The sequence below is a fragment of the Candida tropicalis genome (genome assembly GCF_000006335.3).
Source record: "Candida tropicalis MYA-3404 genomic scaffold supercont3.2, whole genome shotgun sequence".
In the NCBI taxonomy this organism is placed as follows: domain Eukaryota; kingdom Fungi; phylum Ascomycota; class Pichiomycetes; order Serinales; family Debaryomycetaceae; genus Candida; species Candida tropicalis.
In genome coordinates, this window is record NW_003020049.1 from 1,306,699 (window position 1) to 1,330,348 (window position 23,650).

At 34.1% G+C, this 23,650-nt stretch overlaps 13 protein-coding genes across 13 annotated transcripts; 6 read left to right on the plus strand and 7 right to left on the minus strand. All coding sequences in view use genetic code 12, as the record gives it.

The window, feature by feature from the left end:
- Window positions 1–101: 101 nt before the first annotated feature.
- On the minus strand, window positions 102–1,100 carry CTRG_01682 (trifunctional uridine nucleosidase/nicotinamide riboside hydrolase/nicotinic acid riboside hydrolase; the record flags this gene model as incomplete). Its single annotated transcript, XM_002547329.1, has 1 exon — window positions 102–1,100. One exon carries the CDS (start codon window positions 1,098–1,100, stop codon window positions 102–104), a length of 999 nt encoding a protein of 332 aa, XP_002547375.1.
- A 642-nt stretch (window positions 1,101–1,742) lies between these two features.
- CTRG_01683 (sterol esterase) lies at window positions 1,743–3,455 on the minus strand (the record flags this gene model as incomplete). Its single annotated transcript, XM_002547330.1, has 1 exon — window positions 1,743–3,455. One exon carries the CDS (start codon window positions 3,453–3,455, stop codon window positions 1,743–1,745), a length of 1,713 nt encoding a protein of 570 aa, XP_002547376.1.
- Window positions 3,456–4,026: 571 nt separating this feature from the next.
- Window positions 4,027–5,139, minus strand: RCL1 (rRNA-processing endoribonuclease; the record flags this gene model as incomplete). Its single annotated transcript, XM_002547331.1, has 1 exon — window positions 4,027–5,139. The coding sequence occupies one exon, from the start codon at window positions 5,137–5,139 to the stop codon at window positions 4,027–4,029; it is 1,113 nt and encodes a 370-aa protein (XP_002547377.1).
- Window positions 5,140–5,736: 597 nt separating this feature from the next.
- TAF4 (Taf4p) lies at window positions 5,737–7,008 on the plus strand (the record flags this gene model as incomplete). The annotated part of the gene is made up of 1 exon (XM_002547332.1): window positions 5,737–7,008. One exon carries the CDS (start codon window positions 5,737–5,739, stop codon window positions 7,006–7,008), a length of 1,272 nt encoding a protein of 423 aa, XP_002547378.1.
- Window positions 7,009–7,248: 240 nt separating this feature from the next.
- YCS4 (condensin subunit) lies at window positions 7,249–10,746 on the plus strand (the record flags this gene model as incomplete). Its single annotated transcript, XM_002547333.1, has 1 exon — window positions 7,249–10,746. The coding sequence occupies one exon, from the start codon at window positions 7,249–7,251 to the stop codon at window positions 10,744–10,746; it is 3,498 nt and encodes a 1,165-aa protein (XP_002547379.1).
- Window positions 10,747–11,087: 341 nt separating this feature from the next.
- Window positions 11,088–12,926, plus strand: LPT1 (lysophospholipid acyltransferase; the record flags this gene model as incomplete). Its single annotated transcript, XM_002547334.1, has 1 exon — window positions 11,088–12,926. One exon carries the CDS (start codon window positions 11,088–11,090, stop codon window positions 12,924–12,926), a length of 1,839 nt encoding a protein of 612 aa, XP_002547380.1.
- Window positions 12,927–13,459: 533 nt separating this feature from the next.
- Window positions 13,460–14,620, plus strand: HEM15 (ferrochelatase; the record flags this gene model as incomplete). The annotated part of the gene is made up of 1 exon (XM_002547335.1): window positions 13,460–14,620. One exon carries the CDS (start codon window positions 13,460–13,462, stop codon window positions 14,618–14,620), a length of 1,161 nt encoding a protein of 386 aa, XP_002547381.1.
- Window positions 14,621–14,701: 81 nt separating this feature from the next.
- On the minus strand, window positions 14,702–15,661 carry MED4 (Med4p; the record flags this gene model as incomplete). The annotated part of the gene is made up of 1 exon (XM_002547336.1): window positions 14,702–15,661. The coding sequence occupies one exon, from the start codon at window positions 15,659–15,661 to the stop codon at window positions 14,702–14,704; it is 960 nt and encodes a 319-aa protein (XP_002547382.1).
- A 230-nt stretch (window positions 15,662–15,891) lies between these two features.
- CTRG_01690 (uncharacterized protein) lies at window positions 15,892–17,769 on the minus strand (the record flags this gene model as incomplete). Its single annotated transcript, XM_002547337.1, has 1 exon — window positions 15,892–17,769. The coding sequence occupies one exon, from the start codon at window positions 17,767–17,769 to the stop codon at window positions 15,892–15,894; it is 1,878 nt and encodes a 625-aa protein (XP_002547383.1).
- Window positions 17,770–19,014: 1,245 nt separating this feature from the next.
- Window positions 19,015–19,380, plus strand: CTRG_01691 (uncharacterized protein; the record flags this gene model as incomplete). Its single annotated transcript, XM_002547338.1, has 1 exon — window positions 19,015–19,380. One exon carries the CDS (start codon window positions 19,015–19,017, stop codon window positions 19,378–19,380), a length of 366 nt encoding a protein of 121 aa, XP_002547384.1.
- A 51-nt stretch (window positions 19,381–19,431) lies between these two features.
- Window positions 19,432–19,800, minus strand: CTRG_01692 (uncharacterized protein; the record flags this gene model as incomplete). Its single annotated transcript, XM_002547339.1, has 1 exon — window positions 19,432–19,800. One exon carries the CDS (start codon window positions 19,798–19,800, stop codon window positions 19,432–19,434), a length of 369 nt encoding a protein of 122 aa, XP_002547385.1.
- A 563-nt stretch (window positions 19,801–20,363) lies between these two features.
- On the minus strand, window positions 20,364–21,182 carry CTRG_01693 (uncharacterized protein; the record flags this gene model as incomplete). The annotated part of the gene is made up of 1 exon (XM_002547340.1): window positions 20,364–21,182. The coding sequence occupies one exon, from the start codon at window positions 21,180–21,182 to the stop codon at window positions 20,364–20,366; it is 819 nt and encodes a 272-aa protein (XP_002547386.1).
- A 280-nt stretch (window positions 21,183–21,462) lies between these two features.
- Window positions 21,463–23,571, plus strand: CTRG_01694 (uncharacterized protein; the record flags this gene model as incomplete). Its single annotated transcript, XM_002547341.1, has 1 exon — window positions 21,463–23,571. One exon carries the CDS (start codon window positions 21,463–21,465, stop codon window positions 23,569–23,571), a length of 2,109 nt encoding a protein of 702 aa, XP_002547387.1.
- Between the last annotated feature and the right edge of the window lie 79 nt (window positions 23,572–23,650).

The following is a 23,650-nucleotide window of genomic DNA, read 5'->3' on the forward strand; positions in this document are numbered from 1 at the left end:
TACAAATATATACAACTCGAAGAAGCAATTTTTAGAAAACCGTTTATTTTCTTTGGTAATTCTTTTACTTTATTATTATTTAGACTATTGATAGATCTATATTATAAATTAGAAGCCACGTAGAAATCTGCATTTTGAAGAGACAATAATAAACTATCCCAGAACTTTTTCTTGTTAAATTGTTCTCCAATGAAAATACCTTCACTTGAATCATCATTATCCAGTACCACAGATTCCCCAGCTCGTTCCCCATCCACAACAACATCAATTTTCTTTCTCACAAACGAGTAGCCATAATCATCTGTCTTATCAACAAATGGCAATAAACTGTAAACAGCCAAGGGATCATGGACAGGAGGACCTTCTGTGAATCCCTTTGTACCATAGACTTTCGAATAAAAATTTATTATTGAATAGAACACGTGTCTTACATTTGAGTTTCGTTTCTCATTATTTGCATCATAAATTTGTTGTCTGACCTCTTTAGTAGCAATGACCGTATGGGTAAGATTTAATGGGGCCAATATTATTTTATTGCTCAAAGTGTCAAGAACAATTTTGGCTGCATAAGGATCGGCACGGAAATTAAATTCAGCATATGGTGTAATATTTCCAAACCCAAAACTTCCGCCCATGATTGAAACATATCTCAAGCTTTCGGTAACTTCAGGATACTTTGCAATTAATTTTGCAACATTTGTCAATGTACCAGTACAAATCAAACAAATATTTCCTGAATAAGCTTCGATAGCCTCTTTCATTGCCTCGAGGTAGTCCTTTTCTGTAACCACTTGATTCACGGTATTCTCAGGGAATTCCACGCCACCGATCCCGTTACTACCATGAACATTCAAAGCATATAATGGTGCAGTCTTTAATGGTGCTTCTGATCCTTTGTAAACTTTCACTTTGTTATACACATGTAGTAAATCCAATAAACTCAATGTATTATGGGTAGTCATTTCAATAGGGGCATTTCCATGTACAGTAGAAATACCCAAAAGCTGGAACCTAGTGTCAAACAAGGATAACAATATCGCAAATGCATCGTCATTACCTGGATCACAATCTAGCCAGATGGGAATGGGTTGTTTTGTCATAGTAGGCTTGCAATATAAAAGGGTAGTTAAAAAAAGGATAAAAATCCAACGGAAAAAAAGGACGTGTGTCAAATCGCTAAAAATTATTACTTTCTACCTATAAATTTCAACAAGGTAGCAAAGAACTTAATGAAAACAATAGTGTAAAAACAAAGGCTGAATATTGCGTTTTATATATGTTTAAACTGATGGACAACTTGGATTTTTTTGATTTATTTGTTTATTTCTTCCTTCAAAAAATCATAAGGATTTCGTACCCTTCTTATATCTTAAAAGAGTGGAGTTGAATTAATGATGTAAGCATTGTGAAGTGAAGTTCTTTCCCCCGGTTTTGTTGTCAAACTTTGTGGTGTAATGAATGACGGTGCACAACGGTGCCACCCCTCTCAGTGGAATCAAACAGAATGCGCTAACCTTTTTATTTTTTTTTCTACAATTCGGGACGAATATTCCGAGACCTCCACTACAGAAATAGGATTATACACAGAACACGAACTGAGAGGTTAGAAAAGAAAACTTTAAAATAAAGGGATTTGCATAATAATACAACTAATAATAATAATAATAATAATAATAAACCGTACATAACATCATCGTTGATTGATTCTACCCTGTATCTCATATGTAACAATTCACTGAACTTCAACTTGCTGCAACACTTTGAGGAATTGTGACATTGTCTGCAATTAATGGTTCTACGGGAACAATTGGTTTATCTTTTAAATTAAACTTATTCTCTCCAAGATCCTCTTCTGCCAATGTATTATCCTTTTCATTAAGTGCATCCTCCTCTGATGAAGCCGCCACGATAGGTATTTGTTCCAGTGAATTGTGCTCTTCTGTATGTACTGTATCCATGTGTTGTTGTGTTTCTTGAGTCAGTCTTTCTTCCATCTTTTTTAACTTATCCATAATGACATACCCCGCTGATCCAATAATATCTTCTGCCCACACTACATCAAGATGGTTATAGGTTGGCAATTCAACTGCTTCAAAGTTTTGACCCTCAACATACCCTGGCTCATATTTTCTCATATGTGATACAACTTTTTTACCATCAACTAAATAATCCTCTTCTCCAATAAATACAAGCATAGGAACTTTCACTTCAGTAAACCAAGTTTTATCAAACTGGAAGAAACTCTTTGCGTCATCGATAACATTCACATTGAAGTGGTCATCGTTCTTATAGGCATTTTTCGGTTGCAACATTCTAGTGAACCCACATCCTGAGTGTTGTGACAAGTAGTATTTCATCAATTCAACTGATGCATAACTCATATTGAAGATAAACAAGAAATGCCAAATTTTTTTATCTTTACCCCAATTAGAACCATTCCACCCAAATAAATATTTAAACATATAATAAGACAATTTGCCATATAAGGAATATTCTGCGATGTAATGTCTAACCAAACATAAGTTTCTCATAAACGCACAACATCCAAATAACATCAACCAGGTAAACTGACTCCTGCGATTGACAAACTTAATAAAATCACGTGTATAAAACAACGAACCTGGGTAAATTGCCGGTGCTATTGGTACAAACAATTCAATTTTTTCATGTAAAGGAGTGTAATATGGATTCTTCAACATCAAAAAACTTTGCAATCCACCTTGCAGATGCCCTACTAAAATCAATTTCTTGAATTTCTTCTTATTGTCCAAAACTGTACCTATCATGGCTGGTAGATCATAGCACGCCAACTCTTGTACACCCCAATTCCAATATTCTTCGTTATTGTACAAATCTCCTTGAAATGATGCATGCTGTGCTTTAAAATAACTTCTATTGTTACCCAACCAGACATCATAGCCCTGTTCATGAAAAAAGTACCCCAACGAATTCTTCCCATTAGCAATCCAGGTGCCACTACATGACAATAATCCATGTTGCATGAACACAGGCTTCCTACATGCTCTTTGTTCTTCAGTTTCTTTTGGATCAATGATTCTATGGACTGTCAATATAAACTCATCACATGTAGTCACCTTGTATTCTTGTAGGTCCAATCCCAAGGCTTGCAAATAATATTCTAGATCCCGACTTGGCTTCATCGTGGATAAGTTATCATAGGGCTGACGTGGAACATATCCATGACTTCTTTGTTCGATATCAGATTGAAGGAATTTCTCTCGTCCCAAAAGTTTATCTTTCCAATGATTTAGTACTGCTCCACTACACAAGAAAGTAGTATAGAATACTGAGCCACAGGCACTTATGAACATAATCAAATATTTAATAAAAAAACCATGGTAGAGTTCTTCTCTTGCAGGAAAATATGAATCTCCTTTCACCTCATGTTCCTGCTCTCGTGGATTTTGTTGTTGTTCTGTAGTTGAGCCAGTCATTACTTCATCTAGTCTCGAAAGAAAAACAAACGCTAACTGATACTGGTTTGTTAATTGGTAATAACCACTAGACAAATAAATGACTTTATATATATTTAGAAGCACAGGGAATTCGTTTGGAGATGCTCTTCCCAAATTTTTAGTTTTGTTTTTGGAGCGTGAGATCCGACTGTTCCTTCTGTACCCATTTCCATACTTTTTTCTTTTGTCTCCCTTTCTTTTGGGTTACTAAAATAGAAGTAATAACATTGCTTACATAAGTATTTTTTAGAACGGTCTATAAATTCTTTCCACATATACTAAAATTTTGAAATTTCCTCGATTTATCGATTGAAAATATTTGGCGTGACGGAAACCAACAGAGAAAGAAACAAAGGAAGGAAAACGTTGATAGCTGGTAATCACTAGATTGGAAAGAAAAAGCCAATTAGTGTATTTTTTTTTTCTTGTTACATGTCAATCATATTGTTCCATGCTTTTTCTTTCTTTCTTTCTTTTGGGCTTTGTCAATAGCGTGACAAGTTGCTTGTGATTTATGTTTCTATTGTAAGACATCTATTATATAACCTAATTAAGCAATCTTTTTGGAAACATTTGTGAAACCAACACCTTTGATAGAAACAGTCAAAAAGTTTTCCTCACCATCAGCATCATCATCTTCTTTCAAGAATGCTTCAGTTCCAAAAACATCCTTTATATCTCTTAAAGTGTTTATAAAATTCTCATCAACTTCACTTTTGTGGATCTTCAAACGACCAACATCTTCTTTACCAATAGTCATATATACAAGTGCCAATGCTAATTGATATCTTCCAACAACACCACTATTTGTAATTTCTTCCAAAACTTGATAGGCAGTCAATTCACCCAAGTCTTCTGGTAAACCACCAGCAGCACCAACATTTTCTGCAAGTACTCTCCATCCACGTTTCAGCTCAGCCACCAATGTAATTCCAAATCCAGGAGACTTACCTGAATTGGCACCCCTCCAGACATCGGAAGTTATATTGACTTCACATTTAGTAGGTTTCAATACTGCTCTGGCAGAATCAATCATTCTATTAACTGTAGATGGAGAAACTCTTGTACAATAGGCAATACCTCTAATTGCCGAGAATTTAGGTATATCCAAAGCATGAATAGTAATAGGTTGAGCAATCAATGAGTTACACAACAAATGAACTTCACCACCTCCTAATGGTGCAGAACCTCTTTTCAAAATATGTAACGAAACTTCTCTAACTCCAAATTTTTCCATTATTGGCAACAACCCCCATTTTATGGCATCTACACCAGTATCATTACCTTCTGCATTAGTCAAACCTTTAAAAACTATACTGAATTTCTTTTTGGAGAATGGGGCCATCATCAACATTGGCTCTATATAATATCCCACAACTTTTGAATCAGGACAGTTATGTGTCAAATCTCCTCCTATTATAATACCCGGTCTATATATCACAGTAGTACCAGTATATGAAATCTCTATATGAGACCCATTAGTGATAGCTTCCATTAATCTAAGAAATGAAACTTCATAATCTTTCAAACCAGGATTCATGTCTTCTGATCTAATTTTGGTGATTTTGATTGGCTTCCCAGAAAGTGTGGCCAACACCAATCTTAATCTAAAATTTCGATGACCTTCAAATATAATAGGTTTATCTACTTTAACGCTTGACATTAGTAATAGTTGTTGTTGGTTGTACTTGTAACGTAGTGTAGTGATATTTGAGATGCATTAACAGTCTCATGAAATTTTTTTTTTTTCGTCTTCTTCTCAGCGTCTTGATAGTTTAGAAGCTCATCACAAAAATTAGACTGCGCTACCATATGTTTTATGTCAACCCGTTCTGGTGAAAGGTTATAAGTAAGCAATATGGCAAACTAACGCCAGTATTGCTCATTCTTGAAGCTGTCGTATGGTTCAGATAACTTTTAGAAAAAAAAAGTTGGTAATGGTGAAGCAACGTAATTGAAGCCTTGCTCTTGGACATTCATAAATCAAGAGTTGGTCACAAGATATAATATGAAGGTAAATTACAATTTGAATAACCACATTTTAAATAATTACGACTTCGATATCAATTGCTGCTTCGTTTGCTAACCAGAAGCATCATTTCTATTGTAGTCAATAGGTCGTGTACATGGCTCAAATTTATTTTGCTCGTTCGACGCACCTACCCACAACAAGAATAAGTTGAAAAGTAAAGAAAAAAAAATGAGTAGAGTATGGAATTACAATTGAAGCATATCTATCCAACACTCATTACCATTCCCAATGTCAGCGAGTCCACAAGACCAATCTAATCTAAAGAGACATCTAGAAAATGAAGTTACTTCACCTAGTAAGAAAATAAAACTAGAAAACAATAATGATGATGATGGCTTCCCATCTATAGACTCAGATTTTGATAGCTTACCAGTTTCATTACTACAAAGTGCAAATGTAGATTCACCAGCAACTAATAACAGCAATGACAATGACAATAAAGATACTGATAAAAATGACACTACAACCAATGATACAACAATCACGGCTACAACTCCAGCATCTACATCAACTGCCACGAATAATAATAATAACACTAATGATAAAACAACCACTAGCAACAACAACAACAACAACAGCAATAATAATAGCAACAATAATAGCAACAACAATGCAACAACTACATCCAACACGAAAGATTATGACCAAGATACATCAAAATTAAATGATGCAATTGCTGCAGCAGGGGTTGATATCCAACAGGAAGAAGAGATCTTATTACAACAACAATTGAATAGAAAATCAACAGATGGTATGACGTCGAATTTAAAGAATGTTATTAAATCAAGCAAACCACCCTCTTTTTTAAACAATTATCATTTGGCTGCCTTCATGGATAAAGTGGCGAAAGAGAATGGCATTCAACAAAATTTCTTAATGGATGGAGAAATGTTGGAATTAGTATCTGCCGCATGTGAAACATGGTTAAGCAGACTTGCAACTAAAACCATGATGCTATCCCGTCATAGAAGAAGAGGTATTCCTAAAATTGGTAAACGTTCAGGTAGTAGTTCAGTTCCAAGATCTGAAATTTCAAAAGAATTGAGAAATTTAGCTATCAAACAAAAAGAATTAGAAGAAAAAAGAGTTAGCAAAAGAGTTATGCTAGGATTAGAAAAGAGTCCCAATGATCCTTCTAATACTGGTGAAAATGGAGATTCTAAGGCGGGAGCCGAAGAAACATTGCACCGTGCAGCCAATGCTACTGCCGCAATGATGACTATGAACCTCGGTAAGAAGAAATATAGTTGGATGACAAGTTCAAATGGTAGTGGAGGAGGCGGAGGTGGAGCAGACCTGGGGAAATCTGGAAATGGGGCTTCCAAAGATGGTAGAAAAGAAAGTCCTATTATTTCAATCCGTGGTGATAATGGTCTTAGATTTCGAGAAATAAGGTCAGGAAATTCAGTCGTTATGAAAGATTTATTGGAAGCAATAGAAGATGAGAAAAGAGGAACCAGAAACGCCATTGTTAAAGGATATGCAAAATTGAAGGACTAAGCATACAGTATTTAATAGTTGTATTAGTAGCTTGTATAGTAATTTATTCTCATACTTTTCATGTATCTGAACCATGAACTGCGATGGAAAAAAAAATTGCAAACGCGAATAAAAAATCAAAACAAATCTGATTTTGTTGATCTCATTTTTTTTTCCTTCTCTTGCTTTTTTTTTGTTTACATTGTTTTTTTTTGAAAACAACAACACTTGGAATCTCATCACGAATAGTAGTTATCAGTCATGGATTTCACACTTGCATCTTATTTCAACGCGTTTGATGTTGATAAGGATTACGAAGTTGAATTTTCCAACGTAGATTCCAAATTAGAATCAATCACTGATTCATTGGCAAACAACCCAGAATCATTGAATTTCAACAATGAGTTATTTGAAGACGTTCTTGAGTTAGTTCATGGATTCAGAGTTTTACAAGATAAACAATGCCATCAAGTAGCATATCTTGTGACTTCATCATTCAATACCATCGGTCAAACCTTTGATACAGCAATACGAAGTGGTGATTTCCTTGATAACATTGACACAATCAAATCAACTTTAGAAAAATATGGGTATCTTATGTTCGTTCTTATTAAATATCTTGGAAAACAGGACTTTTCACAAATTGGAAATGCCAGGTCTCAAAAGTCCGTGCCTCGTGAATTGTCTGCAAAATGGAAATCCAACTGTACTGAAGTCGAAAATGGATTGTCTGCCATTGGAACGATTTTGAGTATGGATCTCAGTAAAATATTTGTAACAACCCCTGAAAGAGATGCTTATATCGAGTTATTTTCAAGACCAATAGTTAATTTAATGGAAAGTCCAGAGAGAATGAAGTTAGTTCCCATTAGGATGTTGATTTTTAAAGTCTTATGTGTTGCCGTTACCAAACATGGTCATGGTACAATGCTTCAGCATTCAATAATTCAATGTCTAACCTATTATGCCCATTTACCTCAATATATGGCTGCGTTATTACATACATTGACAGACAAATATGATTATATGACTTTGACTGAAGATGTTTTACGTGAAATTTCTCAAACACATTTCAATTCTAACGATACAACCGGTCCTAAGGCAGTGTCAGAATTTCTTATTAGATTATCAGAGTTGAGTCCCAAATTAATCTTAAGACAGATGACGAGTATTTCCCAGTTGTTGGACAATAGTAACCAAACATTAAGATGCTCTGTGGTGGAAGCATGTGGGAATATTGTCGTTGATATGATCAAGAGTAGCAACAAAGAACAAGATGAAAATGAAGATACACACAATTACAGTCAACAGGTTGCCAAACTTTTGGATCTACTAGAGGAACGATTTTTGGATCAGAACCCATATGTACGTACCAAGGCATTCCAAGCCTTGACTAAAGTAGCTGATTTAAAGGTTAAGTTGACAGAAAGAAGACAATCAATGATGATGGCTGCAGTAAGGTCATTAGATGATAAAAGTGCTTTAGTTAGAAGAAACGTCATTAAGTTAATGTCCAAATTGATTTTAAAACACCAGTTTCAAGGCTCTCATGGTACACAATTGAAATTGAGTTTCTGGAAACAGAAATTAGATGAAGCAGAAGCAGAGTTGTTAAAATATATTCCACCTTCTAATTCCCCTATTAAAGGACGCTCCAATGCAGATTCCAACGAAATCGAGTTAGATGCAGTTGAAGAGAGCAAAGATGAAGACGAACAAAGTGAACATTCGGATAAAGAAAATGAAGGCGAGGACGGCAGTGAGAAACCACCAGATGAGGTACAAGATGAAGACAATGAAGAAGAGGAAACTGGTACGATATCTATGTTGGAAGAGAACTTACCTGATGTTACAGTTTTGGCAAGAGCTAAATTGACAGCTAATTATTGCAAAGATGCTGTTGATTTCATAGAAGCTGTGCATCATGGTACTGATGTAATTTCGAGATTATTATTCTCAAAGAATCGAAATGAGGCTATTGATGCCATGGATTTCCTTGTTTTGGCAGATGCATATGGTATCGAAAATGCTCAGATAGGAATTCGGAAGATGTTACATTTAGTATGGATGAAGGGATCCAGTGATGAAGGAAAATCTGTTGCTTCTCATTTGATTGATTGTTATAAGCATTTATTTTTGATTGCTCCTGATTCTGCGAGCCGAATGGAAAAGGCTGCTTATATTGCCAAGAATTTAATCGGATTAACTTACAGTGCCTCAGTAGCGGATTTAGCATCTTTGGAGAAATTGTTAGGATTGATGTATGCTTCCATGATGATTAACTTTGAAGTCATAAATGTTCTATGGCAAATCTATAGTATAAATGAGGAAAGCGAGGAAATGAAAAGCAAACGAAGAGGTGCTATAATTGTCTTGGGAATGCTTGCTCTTGAAGACAATCAAATTGCGGTTAAAGGATTTGATGCTTTGTTGAATATTGGTCTTGGTGACGCAGGAAAAGATGATTTGATGCTTGCAAGATACACATGTATTGCTTTACAAAGAGTTGTTCCAACGAGTACCAAACGAAACTCCACTGCTATCAGAATTCCAAATGAAGAGGAGGCAATTGAAAAATTGAAATTGATATTAATTGCATACAACGATAAGCCTGAATGGTATTCATTAACAGAACAAGCCATTTCTGCAATTTATCAAATAGCATCTAAACCAGATCAAATATGCTCTGATATCATAAAGGAGAAATCAATCGCAGTATTTGGCAAAAATCGTTCACCAACAGAAAATCAAGCCATTGCATTGTCTCAGTTGTTATTTATAGTTGGTCACATTGCCTTGAAATCCATAGTTTATCTTGAAAAGCTTGAGGGGGAATTCAAGAAGAAGAAGCATGATGCTGAGACAAATAAGGGTACTGGCTCTAAAGGATCATCAACAAATAATGGTCAAGAAGCAGAAGGCGAAAATGAATTGGAAATGATTGGTGGTACTTCAGAAGATGATTTTGCAGACGCAGTTGTTCATGTGAAGGAAAGAGAAATACTTTATGGAGAAACATCTTTATTGGCCAAGTTTGGACCCTTGGTGAAAGATATTTGTGCTCATTCTAAACAGTACAGAAATAAAACTTTACAGAGATCAGCTGTTTTGTGTCTCGTGAAATTAATGTGTGTCTCTTCTATATATTGTGAAGAGAATTTACCTTTATTGCTTCAAATTATGGAGAATTCAAAGGATCCAATAATAAGATGTAATTGTGTTTTGGGATTGGGAGATATGGCGGTTTGTTTCAACAATATTGTCGATGAGAATACAGACTCCATTTACCGTCGTTTAACTGATAAGAGTCTTATGGTTCAACGAACTTGTTTGATGACAGTCACATTCTTAATTTTGGCAGGGCAAGTGAAGGTCAAAGGTCAATTATCATCGATGGCTAAATGTTTGGAGAATCCAGATCAAGGAATCAGTGATATGTGTAGACTATTCTTTACTGAATTGTCAACGAAAGATAATGCTATCTATAATGGGTTCATTGATATTTTCAGTGGGTTATCTCATGATGCAAGCTTGTCTAAGGATGCATTTAAGAGAATCATCAAGTTTTTGGTAGGGTTCATTGACAAAGAAAGACATCAAAAACAATTGGCTGAGAAGTTATTGGCAAGATTACCTAAATGTGAACTGGAAAGTCAATGGCAAGATGTGGCATTCGTATTGAACACCATTGCATACAAGAATGATGCTATAACAAGTGCATTGGATGAAGGATTCAAATTGGTTCTGGCTAAGCAATGATGTAATGGAAGATTCTCGTAATACATATGAAATCATTTCTGCGACATGAGATATTTTGCGACATGTGACATTTTCTTTTGTAATTTTTTTATAATTTTTTTTTTTTTCTCTTGCGTCCAAATTATACGACAACAGATCACCTGAAATTATATTGAAGCATTACTCAAACAATCAACAACCCAACATTATTTTAGACAATCAATTTGGGGCAGCATTCCATCGACTTGAGTTGAAAAATTGTATCTAGATTCAATATTTTCTATCATAATCGTTAAGAAGAATTTTGTTTTTCTTTCTTTCTTTAATTCATCCTTCTTGAGTTTAATAGATCAACAGTTATAATGCGGTCAATAATTCAAAATGGAATCAATAATCTACTGGAATTGACTGGCCTTGATGGTGCAAGTTTGAAGATTTTAATCTGTACATTGTTGTCATTTCCATTCAGTATTATTTTCAAAAGATTACCAGATAACAATTATACATTGAAGAATTTATATAATATTCTTGTTTCATGTTTTTATATTTTTGGTATCTGCAATTTACGTTCAGGTATAGTGACATTATTGATTTCAGCAAGTGGTACTTATTTCATTACAAGATATGTTCGTACTAGTTCAATGCCATGGATAAATTTTATCTTTTTGATGTCTCATATGGCATACAGTCATATCCATTTGCAATTTTTTGCTGACTATGATCGTACTGTAATTGATATCACTGGAGCTCAAATGATTCTAGTTATGAAATTGTCTGCATTTGGATGGAATATTTATGATGGGAAACAACCAAAACTGTCCTTAAATGAATATAATAAATCAAGAGCTATTTACAAACACCCTAATCTTTTACCTTATATTGGCTATGTGTTTTTCTATGCTTCTTTATTGACTGGTCCAGCATTTGATTTTGTTGACTATGAAAGATTCATTCATTCTACCATGTTTGATGATGTGCCATCAGAAAAGAGACCAAAACAAAGAAGAATTCCTCGATCGGGATTGCAAGCAACCAAAAAGTTACTTTTGGGATTCTTCTGGGCATTCTTATTAGTTAAAAGCGACAATTTTGTTACTGCTGATTATATGTTTGGCCCTGAATTTATGAACAAACACGGTTTCATTTATAGAATTTTTTACATGTGGATTTTAGGGTTCTCGTTCCGATTGAAATACTATGCAATTTGGACCATGGCAGAAGGAGCCTGTATTTTATGTGGTATTGGTTATAATGGTGTTGATTCAAAGACCGGAGAATTCAAATGGAATAGAGTACAAAACATTGACCCATGGGCTTTTGAACTGGGTCAGAATATCCACACTTGTTTAGAAGCTTGGAATCAAAATACCAACAAGTGGTTGAAAAACTATGTTTACTTAAGAGTTGCTAAACCAGGAAGAAGACCAGGATTTAAAAGTACCTTGTTCACTTTTGCAACTAGTGCATTCTGGCATGGCACTCGTCCAGGATACTACTTGACTTTTGTATTGGGTGCTTTCCTCCAAACATTGGGTAAAATTTACAGAAGAAACTTTAGACCAATTTTCTTGATGGCAGATGGCAAAACTCCAAGACGTGGAAAGCCCGTATATGACTTTATTTGTTGGATAAACACTCAATTGGCCTTTGGGTTCGTTGTGCAACCATTTGTATTTTTAGAATTGCCAAAATCAATCAAATGTTGGGCTACAGTTTATTTCTGGTTGATCGGAGTAGTTGCAGCTACATTCTTTGCATTTAGTGGTCCATTTGCTAAACAAGTTACCATGTTATTGAAGTCGTTACAACCATCATATGTTGCTCAACTTGAATCTAAAAAGAAGGAGGAAAAGAAAAAGTTGAACCCACAAGAGTCAAAAATTGTCGAAAAAGTTGTTGGTTCGAAATTGGAACAGAGATACGATTCGCCAACATTGGGATTACCACCATTTGATGTATTTCAAGAGTTTGATAAAAAAGAGGTTGATCATGATTTGAAGGAGTTTAACGTGGCTTGGAAGTCGTTTAGAGGTCGTAGAGGATCGATTACAGACGATGATTTTGAGGGATTAAAGGATGCTTACAGTAATTTTACGAATGAAATTAATGACATTTTCCAAAGTAAAAAGGAAGAATTCCTAAAAGCTAAAGCTGAATATAACAACACATCAGAAGAAAAATCACAATCAAAACTGGATTGAATGAGTTTTGGTTTTACCTAGGAATGTATGCTGCGAAACAATAACGCGCTTTGTAGAAAAATCGATAATCACAACACAAACACTCCAGTTCAGTACTTAGCTTGTAGTTTTTTTTTTTTTTTTTCAGGTTTCTTTTCATGTTTATATTAATTATAGAGTACAAGATTTATACTTTAACATGTATTCTAGAGAGGTACAATTCGTAGTGCTCTATTATTCAAGTGTGTCGTTTCCAACTCAGTAGCAATCTTGTAAAATGCGAGGCAATCGTAAAACGCTCTTGAAAAATTTCACCCACTGAGCAAGCACATATTCAAGGGCAAAGAAAAAAATAAAATAAAAGTCAAAATTCTTTATCTCCACAGATCTTCATTTCTAGCATTCTTTTTCAGTTAAACAACTGATTTACGTGTTACTTGCAATCCTATAAATAGTAACGTGGTTTACTTCACTTCACTGTATTATATACATATATTTCATCAAGTTTTTAACTCATTCTTCTTGTTGAAATCAGCCTACTGAACAAATACATAATGATTTTTAGACCTAGTGTGAGAGCTTGGACTGCTTTTCAAAGAACATCATGTTATAGATTTAATTCCACCAAAAGTGCAAAATCGCCGACCGGTATTTTATTTATGAATATGGGAGGTCCTTCTAAAGTTGAAGAAACCTATGATTTTTTACTTAGATTATTTTCCGATGGCGACTTGATTCCATTTGGTCGCTTCCAAAACTTATTGGCAAAATTCATTGCTACTAGACGTACGCCAAAGATTGAACAACACTATAAAGAAATTGGTGGAGGATCACCAATTAGAAAATGGTCAGAATACCAATGTAAGAAGGTTTGTGAAATATTGGATGATATAAGTCCAGAAACTGCTCCTCATAAACCATATGTTGCCTTTAGATATGCCAATCCATTGACCGAAGATACTTTAAATGAAATGAAAAAAGATGGTGTTACCAAAGCTGTTGCATTTTCACAATACCCACAATTTTCATATTCAACAGGTGGTTCATCAATGAATGAATTATATCGTCAAACATTAGTTCATGATCCTGAAAGAACAATTGAATGGTCATTTATTGATAGATGGCCACAAATGCCAGGTTTAGTTAAAGCATTTTCTAACAATATTAAAGAAAAACTAGCCGAATTCCCACCTGAAGATAGAGATAATATTATCTTGTTATTCTCAGCACATTCATTACCAATGGATACTGTTAATTTAGGAGACTCATACCCTGCAGAAGTTGCAGCCACCGTTTATAAAATTATGGAAGAATTGGAATTTTCAAACCCTTATCGTTTGGTTTGGCAATCACAAGTTGGACCAAAACCATGGTTAGGGGGTAAAACTGCTCAAATTATCGATAAGCTTGAAAAACGTGATGATGTGAAAGGTATAATTTTGGTTCCTGTCGCATTCACATCTGATCATATTGAAACTTTGCATGAATTGGATATTGAAATTATGGAAGATGCCGAAAATCCACATAAAATTAAACGTGCTGAATCATTGAACGATAACGAAGTTTTCATCGAAGGTTTAGCTGAATTGGTTAAAGATCATTTGAAAAGTGGAAAGATATATTCCAAACAATTAGAATTGGACTGTATATTAGGTGGCGAAAAGGCTACTGGAACCTTTAAACATCCAAGTGAACTCTTTGGCAAACAAAAATAACTTGTACAGTTTTTAGTTTTTACATATATTTATACTACATAAATAGATTATCAAAAAAAAAAAAAAAAACTCACCAATAAATCAATCCGAATATTCATCATCAGGATCAAACAAGTCCAAATTAAGATCAGCTGGCGCAGCTGGTGGCTCTTCTTGCTTCTTATTGTTATCATATGATCCAAATGAGCCTCGGTGTTGTTGTCTATTATCCGGTGCAGGTGGTGCATTTTCTGTTACTGATGGTACAACATCTTCCATTTCTTCATCTGAATCTTCTTTAGGTTTTTCAATTTCTTCCTTTTCTGAAACTCCTAATTCATTTCGAATTATTTCATCAGACTGTAATGATGCTTGTGCCAACATTCCACGTCTTAAAGAATCTTCTGCTGGCCATATATAATTATTTGGATGTATTTGAAAAGGCATATTTGCCATAGCAGCTGGCGCTTTAGTAAATTTTGCCAATTTGAATGCATATTTCAAAATATCATCAACTTCGACGGATTTATTCAATTGTTTATCTGGTTTTGGTAACTTGGGTAATTTTTTCAATTCATTTCTATAACTTACCAATTCTTTTAATATCGTTTTAGAACTATTTTCTAATGCTTGATTTTCTTCTGTCAATTTATCAACTTGATGACTATAATTTCTATGTCTGTTCAATTCTTCAATTTGTAGCTTTAAAACATCATTACAAGCAATTATTTGTTCAATTTTCAGTTGAAGTTGATCATCTTTGAACTGTGAAATATCGTTAGATAATTCATTGAGTAAAGTCTCATATTCCTTAACTTTTTGCACCATAGGTAATTGTTCAAATATATCTAAATCCTTTTGGGTTTGTAGTTTCAGTTTAACGTTGGTTGCATTGGTTGGTAAGTTCTTTTGTGGATTTAATGAAGATGTGACATACGATGCGGGATTCGGCGTTGATGGACTTGATGTATTATTACCTAGCTGGTTTAATCTCGATGACGAATTCACTCGTGATATAGGATCAGATTTGAAAGGTGTCTCGGTCTTTCTAAATGGAATCATTGTGATGTTTGTTGAAAATTGGTTTAGTTTCGAGAAAATGGTAATCCAAATTTTTTTTTTTTTTTTTGCTTCTTGTAGTATGTAATGATTTTTTTAGTAAACTCAGTGCCCATAAAGTGCGAGTCTCTGAGATAAACCCCACTAATAACTCTTGTTGACGCCAATAAACCAAAAAACAGAATAGCACAAGATATTTGTATATTATAAACTAAATAAAACAAAAAGGTCCCCTATTCGATATAATTATTGGGTACGAACCCTACTCTATAATTGTTTTCATCAACTCTTGATAACCCAACAACCCAGTTAGCACCATCTGAATTATATAATGTATCAATATTCTGGAAATCTAAAAGCACCTCAATCTTGTCACCCTGTTTGAACGACAAATCACCTGGTTCTAAACCAGAAAAATCATGATTAGCAATTTTGATAATCTTTTCACCATTATGAATATCCAATTTGTTAAAAAAGCTTTGCATCATGTCCAATTTATAACTCAAACTCATAGGCTGGTTCACTGGTACTTGGGCAAAACCCAATCCTAAATCTTTACTTGTAATAGGAGTCACTTTAATGTCATTCTTGCATCCATTGTACAATTTCCTCAATTTTGCATCTGATGTTTCATGGTTTGAATATGAAGTAAAGCTTGATATAGCGCTTTCGGTTATCGAAGTAGCAGCAGAAGAATCTGATGATTCATCTTCCACTTCATAATCGTCAAGGGAAAGGGAATCCAAGGAACTATCTGTATCAATTGAATACATAGGCGTGGCAATTGGAGGTGCTGGTTTCATCACAGGTATTTGTGAAATATTTGATCTTGGTGGTAATGATGGAGGTGTGCCAGGATGTACAACTGGATTTGGAATCTCTCGAGAAACCATTTTGTGTGGATGATAAGTTTCAGAAACATTTGCCGTAGGATCATTGTATTCCTTGAATGCCACTATAGGATCTATCTCCAAAGTATCATTAAAAATCCCACTTTGCGCATTCTTTGGTTTAATCGGGTGTCTTTTCTCAATAACCTTGTTGTTCATATTGCGCCAGAATTTGTAATACTTCAGCAGTTTATCTTCATCATCGATTTCTTGGTCAAGTAACTCTGGGTTTTTGTTGTGGATAATTGTGATGAATGATTCAATTTGCAATCGAGTTGTGGTGCTGTTTGCCTCCCATTGATCTATAATCTGTTGATATGAAATATCCTCCGTTTTTAACATACCATAAAATACAGCAAAATGATCAAATGACTTCAGTAAAGTCTGATATAAATCGATTTGCTGATGTAAAAATAAAATGGTGACCAGTTCAACAAACTCATCCAAGAGAGCTACCACATTTGGTAACAAGTCAAGGCATTTTTTGTTTAATTTATCAAATTTATCATCCTCTTGCTCAGACTCTTCTTGTAACTTGTCAAGTTTTCTTTGTTCTTTCTCATCCAATGGGGTGGTTTTTTGATTTATTTTTTCAATTTTACGATGTAAGTGGTCCTGGTCAGTTCTATGTCTTTCCCTCTTCAGAAGTAATTTCAATGATTTCTTCAAGTATTTGACCATTTCGCCAATTCTTAACTTTGTAGATTCATCATGAACTTCCCATTCTGATTCCAATTCTATTTTTAAGTTTTCAACTGTTATTAAATAATTATACAACTCTTCATTAATGGTATCATTCAAAAATTGCATTTCCTTCGGATGAATATGGGGGATTTCTTGAGTCGCTTGCCATTCATCAAAAGCTTCGAAATATTTATTAATATCCTTAAAATACAAGGAGTTAGGACCAATTAAAGAAATAAAATTCTTGACAATCTTTATGTTTGTAGATAGGACATGGGGTAAAAAGCTCTTTGCCAAATGGTGAGTTTGTGACACAATATATTTCAATCCCGAAATTGCTTGTTTAATATCATGCTTGTACACTTGAAGTAGTTCATCGTCTTTATCATAGTCTCGTTTATGGAAAGTAACAGTATCCTTGATGTTGTAAGACAAATGCGTTAATTCATTCCCAGTATATTTATAGCCATCTTTAATGTGAGTTCCAATACTTGATCCGAATTGAGTGATGTTATTTTTCAAATTGTCGGCCACCATTATAAGTTGTACTCAGAAAAAGGACAAGTACGAATACAAGTTCAACAATCAAAGTGATAAATTGAAAGGAAATATAAACTTGTCAAAAAGGGTATCTTAAATGCTTGAGTAGCAGTGACCTATGTAGTTCTCCTGTTTTCTATATATATATTTTTTTTTTTGGAAAGTTAAAGAAAGACATCAGTCAGTGAACAAAGCAAAAAAAAAAAATGAGGGAAAGGGTTGATCGGATATAAAACTCGGGTTAACGTGACTGGATCATATAATCGCGGAATCATACACTAACAAAACTTATCCACTTAACCTTTTTTTAATATACAAAGATGTTGTATGACCTCAGGACTTGAGAATGGATTATGATTATGGATAGTTACATTTGACTGTGGCTCTGAAGTTTTCTGCCATATGCAATTCATTATACTTGCTAATGATCCAGTTTTGCAATTCGTTTTTTTTTTTTTTTTTGTTTTCCTCTCTGTGCTTGAGTCGATCGTTCAGATCTGGGTACGTCATAGATCACACATAAGCAAATTTCCTGCAATCAAGAACTCGATAGTTCACTATTGGCTTAATTATCTATATGACGGTTAGTCCAAATATAACCATCAATGAACACTAATTACTCTAACAGATTTAGTTCATCGTATGGCTGTGGGGCATGGGATTCATAAACCTAGTAAATAATACGAACAAAATTAGATTCTTTACATGTTTGGTTTTACTTAAAATGGATTACCTTGCCATTCATCCAGTAACCTATTCAGAAATACATAAGGCAAGTATTTAGATCTTAAAATGCTCATCACTATATGATGATGTAATTCCACTTTTTTTTATATATATATATATATATATATATTCTGCACATTATATTATTTTATATTATGTAACTTAGCAATGTTCTATTTTAAGTTGCTACAATGTTCGTGTGGTAATTACGTCCACAAAAAGAAAACGAGTGTGAACATTGAAAAATAATATATCCTAGCACACGACACGATTGCTAACTTGCATGGCCAATTTTTTTTTTTGCATCCCTACACGAATGGTATGGATGATTTCTCCTCCCTTGCTTGCTCAACTTCATTCTTTATATAAAGTCAATGATTTCTCCTTCTAACTTTCATTTTATTATATTTGTTTCTTCTTTTTTTACTTTTTTACTTTATCTGTTTAATTATTAATAGTATATTATAATTTCAATTGATTAAAACAACCACCACAACAACACATAAACGACCAATAATGCCACAAGGATCCCCTCATAAGTTATTCTATAAAGGAAAGGAAAATGATTTTGTTTTGTTCATCGATGATCCAGAATTGTTAGCTAAATACAAAAAAGAGATTGACGCCAAAGGTTCATCCACTGTTCCAATAATCGACTTGGTTTCCATATTCAAGGTATTTGTGAATAGACAGAAAGGAGTAGATGGTATTTTAGATGAAGCTTCTAAGCTGGATTTGCTGAATGATTTTGGTACCTCCAATATCGATCTGGTTATTAAGATTATTCTTGATAAGGGTGATGATAAATCACGTTCGGGTGCCATTGGTGACACTACTGCTTCCAAGAATGATTCTAAAGGTGCCGGTGATAGTGGTAATTAGTTTAAATAATTTCTTCGGTCTTAGTCGAATTGATTCATCATTCTATTTAAGTCATCTATAGCTCTTGTTTTTATTTGCTAGTTTCAAGAAAAAGTCAAATTTAGTATTATCATTTGAGTAAATCCTCAAGCCATCGCTAAACAAGTTCCTAAAATACCGTTCATTCAAAAACAATTCTCTCAGTTTGAGCGTTATAATATATGAATTACTATAGTACTTTTGAAATGCATACAGATTAGATTGTGAAGATGAACCAGTAGGATGATCAGATAGTTTTACTGTGGCTCTATCCATTTCGACTTTTATCATGTAGCAATCACTAAAGTAACAGTTTTCCTTTTGTTTCCAAAAATTCGGAGAATTTGTTTGCACGTCGTATGGTGATAATTTCTCTGGTATTCGATACAAATACTCTATCATATCAACAGACGCACTACGAGCATCATCTGTTCCATTAACAAACTCGATTATAACGGTCAATGCATCAAGCCAATTGTCATAGTCCGATTTAGTCACCCAGCATAATAAAACTTCATATTTGCTCGAGTGAATCTGAAATTGAAGTTTAAGACAATACGAATACCTTGTATGTAGACCATGTGTCGAAGTTTGTGAATTTGAATCCAAATGACATTTGGTGACAGGAATTACAAATTTAACTCCAAACTTTTGCTGTTTTGAGAAATGATATTCAAGTAGTAGGATATGACTCTTGAATAGTATAATCGGTACATTCTGACATTTTGGGGTTTTGTGTTCAACATAGATCAACCAGCATGATCCAATAAAATAAGGGATTCCAAAAAACTGACATCCCAATTGATAGTTCTGGAATTTTAAGTCATTGAAGTCAATTAAACCATTCAAATCTCCTTTATTGAATCCATTCTCCAAGTTTCTATTAATTTTACTGAGCTGTGCCAGTACTATATTCAAGCTTTGTTGAATTTCATCTGTGTCATATCCCAATCTAACAAAATTCTTCAAATACTTTCCATGAACAAACGATACTTTGTAATTCTATCAATAGGTCTCTGTAGAAGAGACATCAAAGAAAAATCCTTTTTGTTACGTGGTGGTTGCTGACACTCAAAAAAATTCTGCCATCCTTTGCACCACGAATCAACTGTCGGAACGATCATCTGTCGCCAGTTTGCCCGAGTCGGTAATTTTGTAAATTGGGAAAAATCATGGAAAATAACCTGGGAGCAATACCACTTGTAAAGGAAAACATTGATACCATTATCTGAAATTATGCGGCAATATTGACTGCACATAGAACACAAGTCACGATCAGAGATTTTTGCAAACAATCTACTCATTCTATCATGATACTCAATTAGTTTGGTAAGAATATTGTGTACAATTTTAATAGGGACAGGTACTTCAATTTTGACATCTTCAATCAACTTTTGAAAGTAATCTCGATTTAGGGTTTTCAAATCAGATAGATATTGTGATTCCGAAGTTCTTAGTTCTTCAATTGAACGCGACAAAGTCATCTTGGTTGTTATACTATCACGATCTTGTGGTGAGAATGATATTTCTGGGACCGGTGAAATGACATCAGTTACCGAGGTCGTTGAAGTTGTTGGTATCAGTGATTCAAAAATATTGGGTGACAGAGTGTTCGTTAATTTGGCAGATGATCCATTCCTTATACTTTCCGCTGTCTGAATATTCGTGTGTGAAATTGTATTGTGCACATTTCTAATACTGGCCGGTGCTATTGGAGTATGACCAAAATTAACAGAATTCAGTTTGGTATTCAAAAACAGCAACTTTGACAAATCAAACAGCATTATAAAAGAAAAAGCTTAATATTGATGTGTAGTATGTTTTCCCTTAATTTGATATGAATATTTTATGTGTTTGAATCGTTCCTTTTTAGTTTTTACTCTTCTTTTTTTTTTTTGCAACACGAAGCATAGTTTGAGTACGACAATGTCGTATTATGAAATCATGAAAATGAGACATTTGCGATTGAAATATGAACAATTAAAAAAAAAAAGATATAAAAAAAATATATCGAATGAATCAAAAACCAATATTAGTCATTGATTGAAGAGTGGAAATTGCAATATGAGTGCGAGGGCATTACGAAGATTAGAACGTCAAAAATTGGAAAAAGAATTACTGAGTACGCCTGAGCCCCAAGATGCGTCTGATGATAAAGAAGAGTTTGAACAACCAGCTAAACCAAAAGTGAATGCCTTTGCGTTACTAAATGATCAAGACGAAAGTGAAAATGAAAGTGATGAAGAGATTTCAAGCAAACCAGAGATTAAAAAAGATGAAATCAAACCTGTTATACTTTTAACAAAGTCGTCAAAAAAACTGAAAAAAAAGAAAGCAAAGAAGAAACAAACTCAGAAGCAAGTTGATGAATATAGTGATGATGAATTTGATAAAATCTTACAGGAGATGAAACAAAAGGATGATGATTCAAAAAGTTCCCTGGAAGTACCTGACTCAAAACTTTTGGATTCGTATGATTTTGAAGCGGAACTAGATTTGATTACAGAATCACAACAAGTTTACGATTCCAACTTCAAATATTTTACGACAAATAGATTAAAGAAATCATTACCTTTATTGTCAATTGGCTCTTTTTCTAATTTGGATCAGGATAATGAATATAAAAATCTATTTGGCAATTTATCAATGGAAGCCATTGATGATGCCAATGCATCTACCGCATTAGCTGTTTCACCCGAGGTATTGCAACAATTTAAAAGGCTAGCAAGATTGACCCGTGGTTGGGGTGGTAAAGATAGAAGAGGAGTTCCTGGAACCACAAGAAAGTTGTTAATGTCCAAAATCAAAGATGACTGGTTACCAACCACCTTGAAACCAATGAATATGGATGAAATCCGAGCAGATGATTATGTTAAATTTTTGGACTACAAGGAAGAAGAAGTTAGCGTAGAAGAGTTACAAATGAAAGTGAAAAGTGAAGCTGAATTAGGTGTCAAGTACTTCCAATTTTCCAAGATTAACGATATCAAGGAAAGAGTAGCTAACACAAGATTCTACGCCAGTGTTGTCATGACCCCTGATCCAGATTCATTGATGCAACTTTTACAGCAATATCCATATCATGTTGAAACATTGTTGCAAGTTGCGATGGTTTTATTACGTCAGGGTGATAATAAAGCCACCAGTAATGCATTGATTGAACGTGCCTTATTTGCCTTTGATCGTTCATTCCATAAAAACTTCCATGAATTGTTGAGCCAGGCTTCTAATGGGTTAGTAAGATTGCCTTACGAAAGGTTTATGAACCGTCAATTCCATTTGTACTTGTTCAGATACATTGTAGCCCTTGGTGAAAGATCTACTTTTTACACTGCATTGACTTACTGTAAGTTATTATTAAGTTTAAACCCTGCTGAAGATCCCCTTGGGGTTAGATACTTTATTGATTTTTATGCGATAATGAGTGAAGAATTCAAGTATTTGGTCCAGTTCACTGAGTCGCCATTGGTTCAAACATATACTAAATGGCTTACTCCAGGACTTGCATTTTCAACAGTTTTGGCATATTTGAAATTAAACCAAACCGATAAAGCACAAGCTGCTTTAGAGAAAGCATTTGAACACCATCCATATACTGCCTTTAAATTGTACCAACTCATAGGTTTAGGTGATAACTTGGCAATTTCTGAATCGTCATTTAATGTTACAACCGAGATACTGATTGCAACAGAAACCTATCTAGTCAGATGTGGAATCATGTGGAATGACCAAAGTCATAGACAATTCTTACATGACGCTTTGCAGAAATTGTTTGACGGTTGGAAACCCGATAAGTCAAAATCAATAACATCCTCATTATTTGGATTATTGGGCTTCTCTGGTGGTGATACAGTGAATCAAGAAGTACCATTTAATTTATTAAGATTTGCAATTTTATCTGGTGAAAACAAAATCATTGCAAAATTACCGCAAAAATTGTTATCAAGAAATGACCTTTTCGAATATGATTTGGTTCCACCTAATATGGAAAACGAGCAACCTATGATTCTTGGTATGCTTCAACAGAATACCAAGGTTATCGATCATTTGATCGATTATGTTGATCAAAATTTATTAGGAACCATTATTCAAAGTAGAACAGCTGAAGAACAAGACTTTGATGAAATTATAAGAGGTATCGAAATGCAGAATGTGAATGATGATGCTGAATAAAAACTGATATATATATATATATAGATACTTAATGAATCAGTATTCCAATAAAGCGAACAATAAATCCAAAATGTAAATG